The 20734-nt window shown below is 36.8% G+C and overlaps 1 protein-coding gene and 1 pseudogene across 6 annotated transcripts; one reads left to right on the plus strand and one right to left on the minus strand.

Moving 5' to 3' along the window:
• The window catches only part of LOC127882000 (zinc finger protein 737-like), a 259848-nt pseudogene that overhangs the window by 1171 nt on the left and 237943 nt on the right, over positions 1-20734 (minus strand).
• LOC127882002 (F-box/LRR-repeat protein 2-like) lies at positions 230-16024 on the plus strand. 6 transcript variants are annotated; one of them, XM_052430354.1, is made up of 3 exons: positions 234-338; positions 13776-14746; positions 15335-16024. In XM_052430354.1, the coding sequence occupies exons 2-3, from the start codon at positions 13792-13794 to the stop codon at positions 15685-15687; spliced, it is 1308 nt and encodes a 435-aa protein (XP_052286314.1). In that variant the 5' UTR covers positions 234-338; positions 13776-13791; the 3' UTR covers positions 15688-16024. The 6 variants fall into 6 exon arrangements, with proteins under 6 accessions (XP_052286309.1, XP_052286314.1, XP_052286313.1 ...); XM_052430353.1 differs by lacking the exon at positions 234-338 and adding an exon at positions 5236-6938; XM_052430350.1 differs by lacking the exon at positions 234-338 and adding an exon at positions 9934-10734.

Consider the following 20734-nt stretch of genomic DNA (forward strand, 5'->3'; position numbering starts at 1 on the left):
ATAGTCCATTATGCGGCAAACTACAAAAATCACACGGTCCGCGTAGGGTGCAATACTTATATACGACGAATATACTGGTTTATTAATTCAAATAACCACAAATAAGCATGTTATTAACATATATTTTTCATATAAATAAGTATATTACAATTGTGCACATAGTTTCCTATATTTGTTTAAATTCCATTTATCATAATGCATATAGTGTTGTGTAGCCTTTGAATAATGTAAACAAACATCTGTCAGTCTGCTGACAGGACGGATCCCTGTCCTTGGTCCATGTTTCTTTTTTTAGAGAATAATCGTTGCAGATGACAGCATCGAGGCTCCCAGTAGAGGTTATACATTGTAACCATTTTGTTAGAAAACCTTTTGGAAAAAATCTATTAATAAAAAATTGAATACTCAACTTACATAATTTTTTTAGAACATTCAAGTTTATACTCCTATAAATATGAGGTCGATTTACAAGCGGGGTAGCTTACGTCTAATTATTTGGACTATCAAGTTTAGAAACCTTCAAGCAGTTGTAATCGAAATTCGAATATGTAAAAATAATCACGTATTTAAATTGTTTTTATGCCCCTGAAGGAGGGCATATAGTGATCCCATTGTCTGTCCGTCCGTCCGTCTGTCTGCCACACTTTGCGTTTAGGTTTCGAAAAACGCTCATAGCTTCTATGTCCCTTGAGATATTCATGATTTCAACATTGTCAAATCACGCGTAATGAGACTGCCGAGATAACGCGAGATTAAGGGTCCGGGGGGGGGGGGGGGGGGGGGGGGGGGGGGGGGGGGGGGGGGGGTTTCTAGCAGTATTCGCTCTACAGAACACACCTACACTATCCGCTAATATAGCTATATATTGACTTTAAAAATAAAATAAAAGCAATAAATAGCCAATTTATAATTAATTAAGACAATCTTTATTTTCTTTATTTTTATTATAACGTTCAATGACCATCTGCTCGATACTAGTTCAGTACCAATGTAATTAACTACCGATAAAAATAACAAGTTAATACCTTACTGTACTGTGTGCAGAAACCTGTCAGAAATTAAAACAACCCCAGACTATTAATTTTTAAGTGCAAGTTAATTTAAACCCACCCACTTAATATTAAAAATAACCATTTTTTTAATTATATTAGCTCAGTTTTCTAAATTTGCAGAAATAAAAACCTATTGATATTTGCACATTTCAGTAAACATACATGTAAGAGTACTATACAGTCAAATATATTTTATTTGTAAATTGTATAATATATGTTTATTACTTATGTTGCAAGCCTAATTAACTCGTTGTGCTTTTAAAATACATAAAAAAAATAAACATATTGTTGACAACTAGAATATTATTTAAGATCATTATTAAGCAAATGTAAGTCTCCAATGCCAAGCTTAGCCCCCGGCCAGCTAAACTGTTTCAGTGCTGATCTCTGACTCATTCATGGGTTGGTAAGTTTGAGCCTCAACTCTTAGAAATAATAACACCTAGCTACCCTGTCTGTAACCCAAATTGCAGTTGATGGTAACCGGCATGCATCTTTCAAATACAATATGTGCTTATGTTAACATTTCCTGTAGATTCAACCACTGAGCAGGATATTAACTAAGTTAATCCCATTTTTTTAATGAAAAAACTAAATATACATTACTATAAGATGTATTAAAAAGAAAACCAACCAGAACCAACTTTATATAGTAATGTAACTGTGGTGATGTATTATATTAATTGCAAGAGTTAATAAAATTCGAGGTGTAGAAGTCTTGAGCTTCATGTAGTTGCAATAATTCAACTATCAGCTTTATAACCCAATGGGTTGCCAGAGCCGCCATAGCAAAAATTATCAAAGGCTCTGGGAGTCTGTTTATATGGACTAGAGCTTCATGCAGAATGAGATTTAGTATCCCAGTCTCTTGTTGACACTGTTATGTTCCTGAAAAAAAGTTTCTCAAACAATAAACCATTCAATAACATTTAAGGACAGCAAAGTTACCTGTTCTAAAATAATTGTTCTTTTTAAAGAAAAGTATTATAACAAAGGTCATCAAACTCCTAATTTGCCCAGACTTAAAACATAAGATATTTTTTCCATACCCCACCCACTTTTGTAATGTTTCGTTTTTACCTACTTTAAACACAATACAATCGAAATAAAGCATAAACATGAATGACAATTGAATCAAAGATACTAAGCTAATAACAAATTACAAAAAAAATCCTACCACATAAGTTATATCTGCAATTTCTTGGGAAATTATAATTGCATCAACACAGAACCGTATGCAGACGCACTATCGAGTACACCCCCCCTTCCCACCCCTACCTCGCTTAATCCACTCAGAGTTGTCTCCCTTAAAATAATGTCGAAAAGGTCAATAACCTTCATATTTGGTATGCATGTGTATATAGACAAGGCCTTTCCATACGAACACATTTTTTTACCCCTGTGACCTTGACCTTGAACTTAGGGTCCGCGTTTAGGTTTTAAAAAATGCTCATAACTTCTATGTCCCTTGAGATATAACCTTCATATTTGGTATGCATGTGTATATGGACAAGGCCTTTCCATATAAAAATTTTGTTACCCCTGTGACCTTGACCTTGAACTTATTGTCCGCGTTAAGGTTTCAAAATCAGCGTTCAGGTTTCGAAAAATGCTCATAACTTCTATGTCCCTTGAGATATACAGTAACCTTCATATTTGGTATGCATGTGTTTATATATGGACAAGGCCTTTCCATTCGCACACAAAATTTTACCCCTGTGACCTTGACCTTGAACTTAGGGTCCGCGTTTAGGTTTCGAAATCTGCGTTTAGGTTTCGAAAAATGCTTATAACTTCTATGTACCTTGAGACATAACCCATATTTGGTATGCATGTGTATATGGACAAGGCCTTTCCATTCGCACGAAAATTGTTACCCCTGTGACCTTGACCTTGAACTTAGGGTCTGCGTTTAGGTTTCAAAATCTGTGTTTAGGTTTCGAAAAATTCATAACTTCTATCAAAGCATTTATAGCGGGCATATGTCATCCTATGGTGACAGCTCTTGTTCTTTGAACTTTGGAACCTTTGAAATGTGGAAACTACCGGTACTGTCTTCTACTGTTTTTGAACTATTATTATTCAAAATCAACTGCCGATTATAATTAAGTGGGAAATTCTGGCGTAATGTATGTTCTTCCCAGATGAGCCTGTACAAACTGCACAAGCTGATCGAGGACTTTCCCCGGATACTGGATGTTTCTAAAAATGGACTTTCTCTAAACGAAAAATACGATCAAAGCAGAACTTTCCCTGATTAGCATGTGTGGACTTTTTCTCACGTTAATCATTTCAAAATTCCAGGTGGTGACCCACATCATGAAGTACCTGTCTCTGTCGGACAGGAAAGATGCAGCTCTGGTGTGTCGTACGTGGTACGAGGCGTTCCTTGACCCCATCCTGCAACGCGACATCATCCTGCATTTCTATGCATCAACTGCCGCAAGAACAGGAAAGGACATTTCCAGTCTCTATAAGAGGCGCCTTCCCCATCTGATTTTAAATGATTTTGATTCATCGTTGGAAGCGAAAGCAGTGGTTTTAAAGTCGTGTGAGCATTTTGGAGAAAACTTGAAAAGTTTGTCGCTTAAAGGGAGCAACCTGACTGAGAGAACATTTGTTGAACTTATGTCAAATTGCAAAAACCTTGTGAGCTTAGATTTGAGTTGCTGCAATTCGCTGTTCATGTCAGGTACTTTACTTGAATTGAATTCTGATCTGCAGGTCTTGAAGAATGTTCTTGGAAATGTACAGGAGGTCAATCTGTCGTCGATTCGGCACATATCTGATGTGACTTTTAACAGAATAATGACAGTATGTGAGAATGTTGAAAAACTGGCATTGTGTTCGGCTCCTATAGTGTTTTCAAATACGTTATTCCAGCAGTCAAGACATACAAGGTTTGCCAATAGCTCAGTACTTACTTTCTCAAACATAATGGACTTTGTCATCACTCAGCAATGCTTGAAGTCACTGAACCTTTCTAGGACTCTGATTGATGATGATCATCTTGAGACAATTGTGTCAATAAAGGAACTTCATCTTGAAGAACTAATTTTGGTTGGGTGTCGTAATGTCAGTGACGAAGGAATAGCAAGTGTGTGCAAACACCAACATGGTCTTGCGTTGCTAGATATAAGAGAATGCCCAGATCTTACAAATGGTGCTTTAATGGCCATCTCAGCTTCACTTCGCAATTTGAGACATCTTTTTGCACAGAAGTGTAAATTGCTTTCAGATGCATCAATGGCCTGTTTGCACAAACTGACGTCTCTTCAGACATTAGACATCTCTGAGTGTCATCAGGTGACATCCGAAGGTCTGATTGCCGGCTTATGTACAAAACCATTGACACAGTTGACATGTTTAAATGTTAGTTGCACAGAGGCAAGTGATAGTTTTGTGGAAATGGCATGTGAATCGCTGCCATTGTTGACCCAACTAGACCTCAGCTCTTGCTTCAAGGTCACTGATGTGGGTCTACATGCTATCGCCAAGCACCTTAAGTATTTGCGATATCTGCGACTAGCATTCTGCAATGAGATTACGGACCTGGGCTTGCTTGGTTTGCAGCCTCAGCCAGGACACATCATCATGGGAGACACTGAAAACATGGTCACAAGGAAGTACCCATCAACAGTGATTTTCAAGGCACCAAACAAAATAGATCGTTCGGGGATTGTTACTAATGGTACCCCAGGATGCATTTCCACCTCCACACCGGTAGCAATCAGTAACTTAGCTGGCCTGAGATCCTTAGACCTAACTGCTTGCAAAAAATTGACCGACGTTGGTTTAATGCAAACAATAAAATTTGCAGAATTACGATTTCTTGGTCTTGGAATTCTCAATGACCTGAGTGATGAAGGCTTAATATGCTTAGTTTATCAGAATCCAAGCTTAGAGGAGTTGGATGTTATTCAGTGCAATAATATTACAGACGATTCAATTGAGGTGGTTACAAGACATCTGAAGAGACTGAGAGTGCTGAATGTGAAGGCTTGTAGTCAGTTAACGGACCGCTCAGTGGGCCACATCAAAAGGAACTGTAAGAATCTGAGGCATCTGGACGTGTCATTCTGCGGAGGGATATCCCACGAGGCAATGGATGACCTTGAGTTGACCTTGACCTCCCTCTTGTCAGTTCAGAAACGTATGATAGGGTCATAAATAACGCCTCATAAGTCATTACCATCAGTTGCAAAACTGCCCGTCTAGACTTAAGATGGAGTCAGACAGGCTTGATGGAGTATTTAAAGTTGTGTCCAGCCAGTTTGTTACTGTCCTAAGATCACTTTGATCTGAGTCAAAATGTTAGTGTCATACATGTGCACTAACTTTCATGCACTTTTAAGTAAAGTATAAAGTCACATTTGGTACCATATTTTCACATAAACCAGTTATAGATTTAATTAAGGGCCATCTGTTGCATGAGACATATATGTTATAAATAAAATTAACAGAGGGGATGGCAGCTGAATCAAGAATGCATTAAGGCTTTCAAAGTTTATTATCATTTGATATTACTTTTTAAATAGCTGAAATGTTTCCAGTAAATATCCAATACAATTTTTTTAAATATTGACTGTATCTCATGTTAAAACATGAAGTGGATTACTGTGGCAATCATTTACTTGGTTATGTAGAATTTCTTTTATCATAAGCTCAACTGAACACGTAGTGAGCTATGGTGTTGGGGCCTCCTGTGCCCAGGGTATGATGCTTCAACTAGTATTTTGTTCAAACAACATTTTCTCCTAACCTGTAAAGCAGATTTAAAGTCCACTTTCCATTTTATTTGTTATATAATCTAGAGATACATGTTTTAACTCTGTTTTCATATTTGTTCATTTTTTCATGAAATATACACAGAAGATTTGTCAGAATTAAATTAATTTTTTATTAATGATTATCATTGCAGTGTGTGACATGCCCATGGTTCATCATTGTGTGACATGCCCATGGTTCATTATTGTGTGACATGCCCATGGTTCATCATTGTGTGACATGCCCATGGTTCATCATTGTGTGACATGCCCATGGTTCATCATTGTGTGACATGCCCATGGTTCATTATTGTGTGTCTTTTTTAATATATCAGTCAAGTCACGATCATATGTGATCATTTCTGTTGTTAAATATTTGGCCATTTTTCATAAGTTCCCAAGAGTTTTGGTGTTGTTCCCATTTTGTGTACAATTATTTAATCTAGATATGTTCACGGCACGTGATATACATGTACTTGGTATACATGTATATGACACATGAATCACTGTACACAATATACTAATGGTGAAGCTCTTGGCTTATAACACAACATAGGTATTGATAGTATAGTAGATAACATGAAAGGCCACTGATAAATTTTTGAAGTCCCTTGTCATATAAAGTTTTTAAGTTAATGTCAATGGAGCGACTTAATTAAATGCTGTATTCTCTCTTGTTGACAATTTTACATATACATGTATGATAATAATGTTGTTATCAGTACAAATTTGTATTTAGCATGGAATAATTCTTTCAATTCCATTCATTTAAATACATTTTCCTTTTTTCTTTAGGAATTTAAGTAAATAACCAATAGCATTTGCATTGGTAGCTTTTAAATATTAACCCTTTGCATGCTGGGAAATTTGTTGTCCGCTAAAATGTCGTCTGCTGAATTTTTTTAATTAGCTTTTCCTTCGATTTTTTTCAAAGGATACTATCAGAATAGCAAACAGTTTGGATCCTGATGAGACGCCACGTTCTGCGGCGTCTCATCTGGATCCAAACTGTTTGCAAGGGCCTTCAAAATTCGGTTCCAGCAGTGAAAGAGTTAATAAAAAAATCATATTCAGTCTTAAGGCCTACTATCTGCTGTTAGTGACTACAAATGGAGCGAAGGTAGGATTTAATTTTAATGAGATTGCTTTACATGTATTAATGACTGATCTTGTTTTATTGGTACACAGATCTAAAGTTCAGTATCATTATTTGTTAACAATACGCCACTATTTGTATAGCTTTATATTTGTTTCACATTTTTGTTACAAAGATCTTCATTCGATTTTATAATTGTATGTCTAATGATTTTTTTCAGTTCAAGTTATAGAACTGTTGAATGTTATACATTTAAATTTGATATTAATTGATATAGCCAAGATTTTACCCATAACTTTTACAACACAATATTGTGATTACCAACTGGTGATATTGTACGCATTCCACATTTTTTTTTCAAAATTCTCTCACAGAGTTTTATTGCTGTTGATCTTTTTGATCAAATGAAGTAAGTGCCACAAAATATGTCCATCCCTAAATGCCACTCAATGAGTGTTGAGTGGCAAGTCATATTAATTTATTTAAAAAAAAATAACTACATAAAATAACAAAGGGCAATAACTCTATGAATAGAGAATTTGAAGTTATGGTTGTTGTCCACTGGTCATGCCCTTCCAATTAAATTTCAAGTTGATACATTGTACCTGTTTTAGTTTTTAGCTTGGCTGTTTTTGGAGAAAACCCAAGGTATTGTCATAGCCAGCTCGTCGTGTCTTTCCGCTGTGCGCGTCGTGCTAAAACCTTAACATTTTGTTAACCTTTTGAACATTGGCTCTAAAATCAAAGTGCTTCCACCTACAACTTTGAAACTTCATATGTAGCTGCACCTTGATGAGTTTTACATGCCACACCCATGTTTAGGTCACTAGGTCAAAGGTCAAGGTCACTGTGACCTCTTAAATTATTTTTTTTTACAAGCTTTCATTTATTCAAAACTGCATCCGCAGCCAAGCGTTGGCACTCGTTATGCGGTGCTCTTGTTTAAGAGCAGTGATCCGATTGCCTCTTTAAACCTGGTCATGGGTGTGGCTGCTATTCCTGTGACAAAGTGGTGAGGTGGTGTTTTATAACAAAGATTATTAGCCAGACTATGTGCACCAAATAGTCCAACTATACCACTTACCAGTGTGTATTTTTCACAATTCTTAGAATGTGGTCAGCATGCTTTTGGATTGGAAAAAAAGTTTTGTAAACTTAAATTGTAAAAGTGGTTTTGCATTTTTTTGTTTGGGAAAAATACTTAAAAATTGATAATTAAAGTGTTTTCACTATTATATTTACTACGCCTCAACTCAATGAGTTGAATGGGAAAATGTACTAAATATGTAAATATAATTAATTTCTTTCTTTAATTTTGGAAACCTTCAATATCGAATATTTGAGTCGGTCTTTTGGGAAAATATACGTTTTTGAGATTAGGAATGGGTCCAAAATGTATGCCTCTTGGTTATTAAAAACTCCTTAGCTGTATGTTGGCATCTGTGACAGTTTTTGAGTCACTGTAATCTTAAGGTATGACACATGTTTAAAATGATTGTGGTTTGTTTAAAAACATCGCTGTGAAGTGATGAGCACAATAAAATTCTGAAACCTTGTTTTCACTTCCTGTTTCAGCAAAAATGTGTTCCTTTGTGTCTGATCTGAGCACGCTATAGGGCCTTTATCCCTCTTGTTTATGTCATGCTGAAATTTTTGCTCATTGTATATCTTGAATAAAATATGTCAGTTACCAAGGAAACACTTCCTTAGGAAGCTTAATTTGTTGAAAAACCTGTTCTTTAAACCAAACTTCCAAAGCCCTCTGGCAAAGTGGCCTTTTGGGGGTATTTTACACTTGACAGTGATATTTCTAGTTTAAATTTGGTAATTTCTTATTTACTTAATGGTAAAGAGGAAAATAAGATGCAATTTAAACTAGACCGGTTATACCATAATTAATAACAGTTTGTGGGACACTTACAAATAATTATCTTTTTTTGTTTCTGATAATTTAGATACAGAAAATATTCAATGCATGTATCCACCAGGTATTATGACCTTAATCCATCTGTAAAAATCAATGATCAAAGTGTCACAAGATATGCAAATACAGGGCTGAAATCTGGTAAAAAGCGCTGTAATATATACTTTCCGAAAATTCGGAGTCATTATTAATAATGATAGACAAAACGCTCATGTCTGAAAAAATACTTTCTAAAAATGTAGAATCATTAAGGATAGAAAAAACCCGTAAATTTCGAGTCACAAAAAATAATTATATTGGCTAAAAAGGGGGTGTCCAATAACTTAGAGTGTCCGAAAACTTATAGAAAAAAGTTTAAGAAATATATAAGATGACTTATTATAATTATTTAATTACACTTTTGTATCACAAATAGAACAAGGGCTGTTTGTAAAACACGCATGCCCCCCAAATGGGCTGTCAGTTGTAGTGGCAGCCATTGTGTGAATCTGTTTTTTGTCACTGTGACCTTGACCTTTGACCTAGTGACCTGAAAATCAATAGGGGTCATCTGCCAGTCATGATCAATGTACCTATAAAGTTTCATGATTCTAGGCCTCGTTTCATGATTCTAGGCCTAAGTGTTCTTGAGTTATCATCCGGAAACTATTTTACTGTTTTGAGTCACTTTGACCTTGACCTTTGACCTAGTGACCTTAAAATCAATAGGGGTCATCTGCCAGTTATGATCAATGTATCTATGAAGTTTCATGATCCTAGGCCTAAGCGTTCTTGAGTTTGTATCCGGAAACCATTTTACTGTTTCAAGTCACTGTGACCTTGACCTTTGACCTAGTGACCTGAAAATCAATAGGGGTCATCTGCCAGTCATGATCAATGTACGTATGAAGTTTCATGATCCTAGGCCTAAGCGTTCTTGAGTTATCATCTGGAAACCATTTTACTATTTTGAATCACTGTGACCTTGACCTTTGATCCAGTGACCTGAAAATCAATAGGGGTCATCTGCCAGTCATGCTCAATGTACCTATGAAGTTTCATGATCCTAGGCCTAAGCGTTCTTGAGTTATCATCCGGAAACATTTGGTGGACGGACCGACATGTGCAAAACAATATACCCCCTCTTCTTTGAAGGGGGGCATAATTATTGTTTTAAAGTATACTGATAAATGGTTCTTGTTTATACCCATGTTATCAAGTAAGTCTGGTCTCTATTGTTTTGATTGAACACTTTATTTGAGTATACCGGTTGATACTTCCTCTTTATATGCACTCATAAACCACTTGATAAACAACTTTTAGTAAATAAACCTGAAAGTATTGTATTATTTCGCAAGACTGGTGACTCAAGTACTCAGTTTACTCATGGTGATGTAACCTTGCGAACAAACTTCCAGATGATTTGTATTTGATTTTGTTAAGATGGACATTTCATGTTGATAGATTTCTAACAATAGCTGGATAGGAGTGTTTTGTTCTGTTTGATAATCTATTATCCTAGATACCTAAATACTTGTGTTAAATCAAAGGTATTGAGATAAAAAGCTTTAGTGGTCAATAAATGGCAACCATGATGCAGTTTAACATTGAAAAAGGATCTGACATGGTCAAAGACTTCTTGTGTTCGACATGCGAAGAACAAGAACTGGACGAATCCGCTGATTATTATTGCGGATCTTGCAAGAAGTGTTATTGCTGTAAATGTATTCACATGCACAGTCAGTTGTTTATTAAACATTCCCCTTATGGAAGGGGAGACATGAAGAAATGGCCAGTTGCCAAGAAGGTGGAAGATTTTCTGATAAAATGTGATGTTCATAAAGAAAAAAACCTGGAAATTTTGTGCAAAGACCATAGCCAGCTATGCTGCAATTTTTGTGTTTTACTTAATCACAGGTATTTAGATCATATTTGTTGTAAAACATTTAAGACAAAAAGTGTATGGTTTTAAAATACTTTGAACTAAACTTCTCATCCCAAAAAATGTTCATTACATAAATGGATGTAATACAAATTTTATGTTAAGAACCCCTCATTTTTGTGCTTGGAAACAAATATATTCCAGTTATTAACTTCCTTTTGAGATGGTAATTACTTTAGTCTGATGCTCTCAAAACCTTCGTTTTAGATAACATAATTGTAAATACAACATGTTTCATTTTAGTAAATTATTGTTATCCCCACGTTTTTCGGAGAAAAAGTGGGGATATTGTATTGATGTGCGTCTGTCCGTCTGTCTGTCCGTCCTGGCCACCTGCTCCTCCTACACTATTAGCACTAGAACCTTGAAACTTAAATACATGGTTGCTATGAGCATATGTGCGACGGTGACAGTGCCTTAATTTTTATCTGACCCCTGGGTCAAAAGTTATGGGGGTTGGGGCGGGGCCGGGTCAGAGATTTTCACTCATTTTTTAATGTTATTTTACATTAAATTCTTCATTTCTGCACCGATTTACTTCAAATTGATACTGAGCCTCTCTTATGACAATTAGGTCAATCTCAACTATGCATGGCCCCATTACCAACCCTAGGGCATCCCGCCCTCATAGGCCACGCCCATCCAAAATTGCCTTTTACTATAATTTCTTCATTTCTACACCAATTCACTTCAAATTGATACTGAACCTCTCTTATGACAATAAGGTCAATCTCAGCTATGCATGGCCCCATTACCAACCCTGGGGCGCCCTGCCCACATAGGCCACGCCCACCCAAAATTGCCTTTTACTATATTTTTTTCATTTCTACACCGATTCACTTCAAATTCACACTGAACCTCTCTTATGACAATACAGTTAATCTCAACTATGCATGGCCCCATTACCAACCCTGGGGCACCCCGCCCACATAGGCCACGCCCACCCAAAATTGCCTTTTACTATAATTTCTTCATTTCTACACTGATTCACTTCAAATTGATACATCACCTCTTTTATGACAATACGGTCAATCTCAACTATGCATGGAGCAATTACCAACCCTGGGGCGCCCCGCCCACATAGGCTACGCCGACCAAAATTGACTTTTTTCTTCATTTCTACACCGATTTACTTCAAATTGATACTGAACATCTCTTATGACAATACGTTCAATCTCAACTATGTAAGGCCCCATTACCAACCCTGGGGCGCCCAGCCCATAATAGGCCACCCACCCAAAATTGTCTTTTACTACAATTTCTTCATTTCTACACCGATTCACTTCTAATTGATACTGAACTTCTCTTATGACAATACGGTCAATCTCAACTATGTATGGCCCAATTACCAACCCTTGGGCGGCCCGCCCATAATAGGCCACACCCACATAGGCCATGCCCACCCAAAATTGCCTTTTACTATAATTTCTTCATTTGTACACCGATTTAGTTCAAATTGATACTAAACCTCTCTTATGACAATACAGTTAATCTCAACTATGCATGGCCCGATTACCAACCCAGGGGCGCCCCGCCCACATAGGCCACGCCCACCCAAAATTGCCTTTTACTATAATATCTTCATTTCTACACCGATTCACTTCAAATTGATACTGAACCTCTTTTATGACAATACAGTCAATCTCAACTATGCATGGTGCCATTACCAACCCTGGGGCGCCCCGCCCACATAGGCCACGCCCACCCAAAATTTCCTTTTACTATAATTTCTTCATTTCTACACCGATTTACTTCAAATTGATACTGAACATCTCTTATGACAATACGGTCAATCTTAACTATGTATGGCCCCTTTACCAACACTGGGGCGCCCCGCCCATAATAGGCCACACCCACCCAAAATTGTCTTTTACTATAATTTCTTCATTTCTACACAGATTCACTTCTAATTGATACTGAACTTTTCTTATGACAATACGGTCAATCTCAACTATGCATGGACCCATTACCAACCATGGAGCGCCCCTGAGTCAAACATGCGGCGTGGGGATAGGCATCGGCCTCTGCCACGCCATTTCTAGTTAAATTATGCACTTGTTGAATACTCATTAAAAAATGAGATAGTTTTAGCCTCAAACTTTTGATATTTGTCTTACTATGAGCCATAATTTATTTTTGTGCGGTAAAACAAATAAATAACTAGAAATGGCGTGGCAGAGGCCGACGCATATCCCCACGCTGCATGTTTTGACCCAGGGGTGCCCCAGGGTTGGTAATGGGGCCATGCATAGTTGAGATGGACCGTATTGTTATAAGAGAGGCTCAGTATCAATTTGAAGTAAATCGGTGCAGAAATGTAGAAGTTAATATAACATAAAAAAATGAGTGAAAATCTCTGACCCGGCCCCGTCCCAACTTCAATAACTTTTGACCCAGGGGTCAGATCAAAATTCCGTCACTGTCACCGTCGCACATATGCTCATAGCTACCATGTATGTAAGTTTTAAGGTTCTAGTGCTAACTGTGTAGGAGGAGCAGGTGGCCAGGACGGACGGACAGACGCACATCGCCACAATGTCCCCACTTTTTCTCAGAAAAACGTGGGAATAATTATCAAAATACAGATAGATCATTAATGTTGTTTTTATGCCCCCAAAGGAGGGCATATAGTGATCAGACTGTCGTCCGTCTGTCCGTCAGACTCACACTTTTGCGTTTAGGTGTCGAAAAATGCTCATAACTTCTATGTCGCTTCAGATGTTACCTTCATATTTGGTATGCATGTGTATATGGACAAAGCCTTTCCATACGCACAATAATTTTGACCCCTTTGACCTTGACCTTTAACTGGGGTCCGCATTTAGTTTTCGAAATCTGCATTTAGGTTTCAAAAAAGCGTTTTTCGGTGGGCATATGTCTTCAAATGGAGACGGCTCTTGTGTAATTGAGATTTTTATCAGATTCAGATTGATCAAGCTTAAAGAACAGGTGCGGTACTATTGCATATTATTATTAATATTTGTTTTTCTAGATAAAAAAAAAAGTTCTCTTACAGCAAATGCAAAACAGTGATGCTGTTATCAGACTTTGGAAATAATACCTCAACAGACCTCAAACATGTATCAGATACTATCCAAACTACTCTGGCAGAACTGAAGGAGCTTCAAAACAACCTGGAGGCTAGCATTCAAGGTGTGCAAAGTTCATTTGATGAGCAGTTACACAAAATACAGGAAACTCGCGAAAAAGTAATTGCAGCTTTAAACATGCTCGAAAAGGAGACACTGAGGGAAATGAAAGATACACTGACCACAATTCAAGCCACTCTAAAAAGTGATGTTGATAAATGTGCCACTCTTCAAGATGAATTAAAACAACTTGGAGATGCTATTCTGGAGATCAGCAATAAAAGCAGGCAGGAACTTTCTCTTATAGCCAGCATTAAATACCAGGACAAAATACAGCTGTTTAAAAACTATTGGAAGAACTTTGTTAAAGTAAAACCTTCAATCAATTTTCAGCCTTATAGTGATATTGTGCAGTACCTTTCTAAATTTTCAGGTCTTGTGAGGATCGATCAGGGAGATCCAGATCAAATTATTAGGATAGACAAGAAGTCTGAGTATGATGGAAACATGATAAGTGATGATTGCGTTATCAGAGACTTCTGTGTTCTCCCTAGTGGACAGGTCCTGGTTGCAGACATGAATAAAGTCAAGCTGCTGAACCAGCAGTTCAAGCTTGTGAGTCACTGTAGTTTATCTAATGCCCCATTGAGCATTTGTCAGATCACACCCAGTGAGGTTGGTGTAACTGTTGGGAAAGAGGTCCAGTTTATAAAAGTCAACAAAAGCCAGCTGGTGATAGACAGAAAGCTTCGGTTAGAACATTCATGTTATGGTATTGCCCACCACCAGGGAGACCTGTTTGTCACCTCTGGTTGTGCACTGTACAAGTACTCGCTAAGTGGTGAACTTGTCAGCAAACTGCACCAGTGTAAATCAGGTACACAGGTAAAATGCACAGGTACAATTTATTATATTTATCTTTATATTTTAAAGAGGCATAAAGAATTTGTAGAAGATTTTTTTTTCAACAGCAACAAACTAAAAAATATTTGGTGTTACTCTTCAAAATGGCCATGAATGTATGGTGACTGTCACTTCCTTAAGGTCTATACAAAGAAAGTGTATTGCTGTGAAAGCATAGTTTCTTATCTGTTGTTTATATTTATTGTTATCAGATAAACATAACAAATGTATATTATGCTATGTTTTTTAAATTGCTTCAATATATTAGATAAAATACTTTGTCTTTTAATTGGTGCAAACATCAATCAAACAGGAAATAAAAAAAAATTATTAATAAAATAATAATTGTTAAAGCCTGCTTTTGTAACTGGTGAATAAGAACAAGAAAGGAAAGTTTCATTAAGGCTTTATGAGTTGTTTTAGAACATTATTCTCCTTTAGTTAAAGTTACAAACACAATTTTGTACATGTGTACCATCATAATTTTGTACACATACCGGTAAATGTATACAGTATCTACAGTATTTGAAATTTTCACTCTTGATTATGCACTTAAATCGTAACCATTTATTCTGTTTTGCAGTAGAGAAATGTGCAGTGAGCCCAACAGGTGACAAGTTGTACATCACCAACTCCTCCCAAGACAAGCTGCTCACCCTGGCCATGGATGGATCAGTTCTTGCCACCTTTATGGATCCTATATTGAAATTGCTCTGTGGGGTACATGTGACACCTGTAGGCCAATTGCTAGTATGTGGACGCAACTCCAATACTATCCTACAGGTGGACAGCAAGGGCAATAAGAAGCTTGCCACTCTTGCTACACAGAGGGATGGGGTTAACAGCCCATGCTCAGTCAGCTACAACAACAACAATGGCTCCATTATTGTGGGACAGAGGGATAAAAACAAGATCCTGGTGTTCAAAGTGCAATAACTTATTATTCTTGTATCTATTATGTATTATAAGTAATATAATGTACAATAGCTGTAAGGTAGATATTGTTATGTTACGATGCAAGACTGTTTTTAGAAATATATTATGCATGAAGTAATACTTTTTATCACATGCTTTACCCTGTTTCCAATGTAATACAACCATTACATATTTTTTTATTACACATGTGTAATATAACATTTTAAAGCGTTTTCATTGGCTTAGTTTTCCTTTATTGACCAATCGCATTTTGTTATTTTGCTTTGTTTGCCGAGGCATTCCAAATGACGTCAGGAAATGTAAACAATATTCAAGATTTATTATTATGTTTGCATAAATATTACTGTGAAACCATTATTATTCGTCCGACATTAATTTTCGCCTTTTTCGTCCTTCGACCGATGGACGAATTCAAGATCCTAACGAACAATCATGTCCCATATTTGAAACAAATAAGACTGAATTACCGTAGGCAAGAGGCATTTAAATCCAGCGAAATCCACGCATATACACAGGGCTCGAAATTAACACTCGCACACTCGCAAAATGCGAGAAAAAAAGATTGCAAGGTAAGTTATAAGCCACTAGTATTTTTTGCAAATAAAGAAATAGTGAAAAAAAAAAGAGTTATATTGCTTAATGCATTCGACGGCGTGAACGCTAACCGTAGGTCAATTTTTTGAACGTCCGTATACCCATATGCGGAAGCGCGCACCTTGTTTGTTGACTGGTATACTTATAATACAGATACACAGATGGTATTGATACAAAGAACATGAAACAGTCGACTATTCACACTCAAGTTAAATCCGGTTTTGACACAAAGGGGTGTTCATTATACAGTGTACTGACAACTGACATTTCCTGTAAAACGCGAATGCAATAAGGCTGTATCGAATGCGTCGACTTCGTTTAGGTATAATAATGTTGATTAGCGCTAATTGTTTACAACTTTATTACCCATTGTGTGTATTGTGTTTTTCAGGGGTGTTGCAGATTAAACAGCCTACACGCGGCGAATCCGGATTAAAGACAATACTATTAAACGCAATTAAAATATGACGATGTGTGATCAACACCTGACTGAAATATATTCTGCGCTTTGTTACAAATTAATAAAGAACATTTTGATCTGTGTTTGGTTGTTTGGTTTTAACTGCAGACAAATTACTGTACTTAAAATGATCAAATATTTACGATGCAAAACGCTTGAAACTTTATTGAAATATGACCTAAATGATTTGCTTACGCTAATTATAACCCATAATTTTCGCACCTTCTCTAATTGGCGCCGATAAAGGTTCTTCTTCTTCTTCATTATTTTTTATCGAGTGCACCGGGATTGTCTAAAAGGTAAGATTGTTATCAGTTTGACCGTGATAGTAATGGAAAAAGACTAATTGGCAATTGGCTTCGTTGTTTAAAACCCTCGTTAACGATTATTTAGTCCCACTTATCCGCTAATCATAACAAAGAACGTGTCAATGACATAAAATAATAAGGGACAGTTACTATCACCTAAAATAACAGACTTGTTAATTGGCATATGCCAAACAAGGCCCACCTCCTGCAAGTGACTACCAAGTGTCACCTCTCTTTCCCCAACACAATTTTTTCGCAACCGCGTATTACATGTATTACAAACAAATCGGACGTTTTTGTGTGTTTTTTTCAAAACCAGAAATGGGCGAATATAAGAGCGGACGAAATAGTCATTTTTATGAAAAGGGCGAACTTTTGTGCCGACGAAAATAAATGGTTTCACAGTATTTTATTTGCTCATTTAAAAGCATGTGATAAACAGATCTGACACTCGTTGTCATATCATACCATATTTTATTAAACTCGTCCAGGAAATTCGTTAGTAAACTCGCCAAAGGCTGTCTTACTAACAAAATTCCTGAACTCGTTTAATAAAATATGGTATGATATGACAACTCGTGCCAGATCCTATATATATAAATAACAGTCGCTGTTTCTGTAATACAGTTATGAAACAATTTAAGGATATTAATACACATTTTTTTCTGAAAACAAACTTATGATCTTTATTTGAAATTTAACATGATTTTAGCTCACCTGAGCACAACGTGCTCATGGTGAGCTTTTGGGATCACCTTTTGTCCATAGTGCATCTTCCGTCATTTGTCATCAACATTTTGCCTTGTGAACACTCTAGAGGCCACATTTCTTGACCAATCTTCATGAAACTTGGTCAGAACATTTGTCCCAATGGTACCTTGACCGAGTTCGAAACTGGGTCATGCTGGGTCAAAAACTAGGTCACTATAGGTCAAAAACAAAGAAAAACCTAGTGAACACTGTAGACGTCTAATTTGATGCCCAATCTTCATGTAACTTTGTCAAATGTTTGTCTTATTGATATGTAGGTTGAGTTCAAAAATGGTTTCGGTCCGTTGAAAAACATGGCCACCAGGGGGCGGGGCAGTTTTCCATATATGGCTATAGAGAAACTTTGTGAAGACTCTAAAAGTCATAATATTTGCCCAATCCTCATGAAACTTGGTCAAACCTTTGGTTTTATTGATGTTTCGGACGAGTTTGAAAATGGTCTAGATCGGTGAAAAAAACATGGCCACCAAGGGGCGGGGCAGTTTTCTCAATATGTATATAGTGCAAACATGTGAACGCTCTAGAAGTCACATTTTTGGTGAATCTTCATGAAATTTGGTCAGAACATTTGTTTCCTTGATATGACAGTTGAGTTTGAAAATGGCTCGAATCGGTGAAAAAAAAATTGGTCGCCAGGGGGGGGGGTCATTTTCCTTTTATTTATTTAGTAAAAAAAGCTTGTGAACACTCTAGAAGTCACACTGTTTGCCTAATCATTATGAAATTTGGTCAAAACATTGGTTTTGTGGATATCTCGGACGAGTTGGAAAATGGTCATGATCATTTGAAAAACATAGCCGCCAGGGGATGGGCAGTTTTCCGAATATGTATATAGTGAAAAAAATGTTAACAGTCTAGAAGGCACATTTTTTGTCCAATCTTCATGAAATTCGATCAGAACATTTGTTTCTTGGATATGATGGTTGAGTTTGAAAATGGTTTTCATACGTCAAGAAACATGCCCCCCTTAGAAGAAGAGGGGGAATATTGTTTTGCACATGTGGGTCGGTCCGTCTATCGGTCCGTCCATCCATCTGTCGGTCCGTCCACCAAATGGTTTCTGGATCCTAGGTGTAAGCATTCTTGAGTTATCATCCAGAAACCATTTTACCATTTCGAGTCACTGTGACCTTGACCTGAAAATCAATAGGGGTCATCTGACATTCATGATCAATGTACTTATGAAGTTTTATGATCCTAGACCTGAGCGTTCTTGAGTTATCATTCGGAAACCATCTGGTGGACGGACGGACCAACATGTGCAAATCAACATACCCCCTCTTCTTCGAAGGGGGGCATAATTATTATTAAGAATAAGATTGAATCTGTTTTTCCGAAATCAGTGGACTTTACGAGCGAAAAAAATCCCAATCCTGAGATTGCATTACATGTATTCCCAAAATGGCTAGGAAAGGCCTGCATGTGGGCAGTGTGATGGCATTACAAACAGTGAGATTACAACATGCCCGCTATAATCATGGTAACAGGTTTGTTTATTATTTAATGTTACTTATTATAAGACATTAATGTTTGAATTAGCAGTACAATTTTTTTTCTTTGTTACCTGACAGTTTGTGCTCAAAATAAATCAGGGATTTTATTAGGAATCTTCCAGTCCACTTTAATTGAGTTCTCAGAAAAACATGACTTCCCTTCTGTTTCCAAGACAGTCTTTGTTATCATTTGGTTTAAAAGTGTTGCTTAACCTTCTGCTTTCGAACATGAAATTTAGCTTCTGTCGTTTTGAAGTGCTCATGTTTTCTGTGAATATCTCCCTAAGTTTTACAGTGTGTATCCTCGACTTCACAACAGACCAAAATGTAATGAGATTTTATATTTATATTATTTGTGTGTTTGCTGTTAGAACAAAAAAGACCCATTCTATTCTTTGAGACTTAATATGTATAATTTCAGTTAAACAAGGGTAATACATTGTTTTGCCAGTGATGACATATTCTGTAAGTTTAAGTTTACAGAATATGCTATAAGTTTGTTGTACCTGGTTGTTAATTGTTATGTTTGTATTAATAAAGACATGAAAAACAATTATGCATACTTGTGTCATTATTTTTAGCTTGTAGTTAGATTTGATTGATTCTCAATAATGATCGTCAGAGGAAAGTGACCAAATCGAGATAATAACAAGAGCTGTGTTTGTCAGAAACACAATGCCCCCTACTGCCCCGCTTTGATTCAATTTTTTTTTTTATATCCCTTTAAAAAATATTACTTCCCTTGTGAAAATGATCTGTACCTGCCCAGTGATAAATAGAAATTATCTCCCTTTAAAGCTTGTTACTTCCCTTGGATTTGTTTTTTGACCTTTGACCTTGAAGGATGACCATGACCATTCACCACTCAAAATGTGCAGCTCCATGAGATACACATGCATGCCAAATATCAAGCTGCAATAATCAATATTTTGCAAGGGATTTCACCAGAAAATGCAACTAGAGAGAGTAAAAATAGAACAATAAGTAAGTGCTCAGGGTGTGTGTGGGGGGGGGGTGGAGGGGCTCTGCCCTGTATCCACGTTAGGGACCTAGGGCCTCAGACCTCCAGCCTAATTTTCATTTCAAATGTGTGAAAATTGACACGCCAGTACTAAATCAGCTGTAATCAGCCATTCTTACATTTCGGCTGATGATTAAGGTTTCACAATGCGGTTGATAACACAATTGGATATGTGGTGAGATCCAAGACATACACTTAAATTGTGCATGTGCAATTAAAATTTATTAAATTGAATGTTGCTCTGGCGAAAGGGGCTTCATGGGAAAAGGGGCTTCATGCATTTGCATAAAGGGTTGTCCCAGATTAGCTGTGCAATCCTCACATGATAATCAGTGACGAGGCTTTCCTCATAAACTGGATTTATGCTTCAAAGGAAAAATTCCATAAAAAGGGAAAGTGT

This window comes from Dreissena polymorpha, chromosome 5, assembly GCF_020536995.1.
Source record: "Dreissena polymorpha isolate Duluth1 chromosome 5, UMN_Dpol_1.0, whole genome shotgun sequence".
Lineage (NCBI taxonomy): Eukaryota > Metazoa > Mollusca > Bivalvia > Myida > Dreissenidae > Dreissena > Dreissena polymorpha.

What these genes read in the sequence shown, in the direction of transcription:
- LOC127882002 (XM_052430349.1), top strand. Translation starts at nt 312, where the DNA reads ATGACAGCATCGAGGCTCCCAGTAGAG. An exon ending in CATCGAGGCTCCCAGTAGAG is followed by an intron (nt 339 to 3,356) that starts GTTATACATTGT and finishes TCAAAATTCCAG; the next exon opens with GTGGTGACCCACATCATGAA.